We start from the raw sequence: 2,493 nt of genomic DNA, 5'->3' as shown, positions 1-2,493 counted from the left end.
TACCGTGCACATTATTAATGGCAAATCTTGCATGTCATAAGGGATACTGTTGTATGTGATATCGTAAGCTGTAATTATTCATATTAGTAAGAAGAAAATTCAGTGTGATAATTGTACCACTGATCGTTGTCAATGGTATTATGGCACTAAAACTCAATATTACTATCACTATATAACATTATCTTTCCGATGTCTTTATTATCTTTATTATCAACATTGGCATCAACACGCGGCAAATATTTGTCGGTATTTCTTAACATAAAACTTTGGATAATCTTGCTTACTTTAATAATTACTTCCTACATACAGGCTCTACACAACCTATTTTTATACTACTGTCGATGACTTGGATATTTGTATATTTTTTCAATATTATCATCAAAATCTAACAGTTCCACAGAGTGCAGAACAACTGAATTTTCTTTCCCGATTCAACCCGAAAAAATTGGATACAGACATGAAAACAAAATAAGATAGAAGAAGAACAGCGACGTCGGGAAGATGAACAAGAAGACCTTATTCATCTTAGCCGGTTTAGAAACAAGGTACAGTCGTTCGCGTTTTTCTTTGGAAATGATTTTCTTCTCCCCCAAGCGCATCCTCTCTATGTACACCAGCGCCACGATCGCCAGCAAGTCCTCCGCGATGAGAGCCAAGTACCAGGCGTCGATGAGCTTGACGTAGGACGTCTTGGGGATGGACTGGCTCGTCTGACTGAAGAAGGTGACCAGGACGAGGAGCGAGGTCAGGGACACCATTATGCGATCCTAGGAAGAGGTTTTGGACTTAAATGCAACTCATGCACACACTATAACTCTTATTTCAGTCTCCTCCTCACCTAAGACCACCGTGAATCTCATACCTGGAAATCCTGGAGATCAAAATGGAACGTCAGGAAGCAGATTATCACCATCATCAGACTCGGTGTAAAAGCATTCCCAATGTAGTACACGTAACGATTCTTAAACACAAACTGCACCTGAAACGTCAATCGTAGTTGATTGAATACCCTGCAATGTTATAAGGTCTGTGAATATCGCATGTGCCTATAGCCAGCAATAGGCTTGAATAACCCACCTTGGCATAACTGACATTGCGTTTGGCGAGGATTTCTAGTCTTTCTCTGAGAAGTTCGTATTCTAGCAGTTCTCTCCGCCCATCGAAGCGGACAGCGGAGGCCTGCATATATTTTTTTTTATGTTATGGCTAGTGCAAAAAATAATAGTTACGTGGATAGTGAATACAAAATTAACGCGACCAATTCGCTTGAGATACTAAAGTATATTTTGAATTGATATAATTGCTATTCTAAGACCGTAACTTTTATTTAACTACGTAATGCAAAAAGACATTGTGCTATCAGATCTGTGACGTGATGATGAAGTGTACAGAATTTCTCGTGTCTTGCATATGGATGATATATAATGTTATTCTGATATCTAACAGTGAAATAGATTTCCCTTTAAAAGGTTTTATAATTTTACCAACTTCCCCAAATTTTTGGCAATTAAAGGCAAATAAAGGAAAATGATATATTTTCATCTGGCAATGCACTTTTTAGCGAAAAATATTTTTTTTGTGAAACAATCTGGTAGGAAAAAACACATACCTTCGTGAAAAGGCCGAAATTGGTGGTTAGATCGACCACGGACACATAGAAGAAACAGATTTGTGTGTCGAATGGGTACCTGTGTAGGTTGTAGTGACATTATTGTCAGAGATCCTTCTTGCTCGTGTACCAAAACGTTGGTAGCTCCGCTGAAAGCATAACCTAGGGGAAGCCAATGGCAGGTTGTTATTTCTTAGAATTTACTGTTAAAATGAAAACTATATCAATGTAGTCCTGTTGATAGTTCTCGTTATGAGTCGGACTCTGAGATATATGACATGGATGCTTATAGATATCCTTTTTCACAAGATCATATACTCCAGTGTCACTTACTTTCTGTCAGTATTTGGTCGTCATCCAGTATCGGGTCGGAGGTTCGGTTAACATACAGAGCCGACCGAGGGAACTCAAAACTTACGATTCCTACTTCGTCTCTTATAAAGAGGAGGGGCTTCCAAATGGACCGATGATCCTTCACCCTGTTTATATAATAATCATCCTGCAGACTGAGGTAAGTCACTCTCGCGTCACGCCACTTCAGAGTCACTCTAGCGTTGAAGATGATTTTGAAGTCCACGAGGTCGAACTTCTTGATAGAGGAGATGCCGATGACCAGCTCGACTTCAAGAGGTCCTCCTGACGGTGCCGTGGGAGGTCGCTCTTTGCGGTAGCCTGTCGGGATGCTCAGTACGCTGCAGTTAAACTCGTCTTTGTTATCGGAACAGTCGGCAACCGAGTTGCAGCGGCGGTGCTTGCTGATGCACGCCCCATCACCGCAAGTGTATTTGTCTTCACTGCACGCCGTCAGCAGCAGATCAACCTGAAATTGTAAAACTTTTAACCCGAGTGGACTGAATGTTTTCATGAAATGGCTAACAGAAAAG

General features: G+C 40.6%; 1 protein-coding gene across 1 annotated transcript in view; it reads right to left on the bottom strand.

Moving 5' to 3' along the window:
- Positions 1 to 378: 378 nt before the first annotated feature.
- The window catches only part of LOC119585324 (glycine receptor subunit alpha-2-like), a 6,493-nt gene continuing 4,378 nt past the window's right edge, over positions 379 to 2,493 (bottom strand). Inside the window, 6 exon segments of the mRNA XM_037933998.1 lie at positions 379 to 488; positions 491 to 767; positions 863 to 979; positions 1,078 to 1,179; positions 1,689 to 1,771; positions 1,943 to 2,429. Coding sequence (XP_037789926.1) covers positions 379 to 488; positions 491 to 767; positions 863 to 979; positions 1,078 to 1,179; positions 1,689 to 1,771; positions 1,943 to 2,429 — 1,176 coding nt within the window.

This window comes from Penaeus monodon, chromosome 19, assembly GCF_015228065.2.
Source record: "Penaeus monodon isolate SGIC_2016 chromosome 19, NSTDA_Pmon_1, whole genome shotgun sequence".
Classification (NCBI taxonomy): domain Eukaryota; kingdom Metazoa; phylum Arthropoda; class Malacostraca; order Decapoda; family Penaeidae; genus Penaeus; species Penaeus monodon.
Note: the sequence above shows the minus strand (reverse complement) of the source record. Positions and strands in the feature narration are given on the sequence as shown.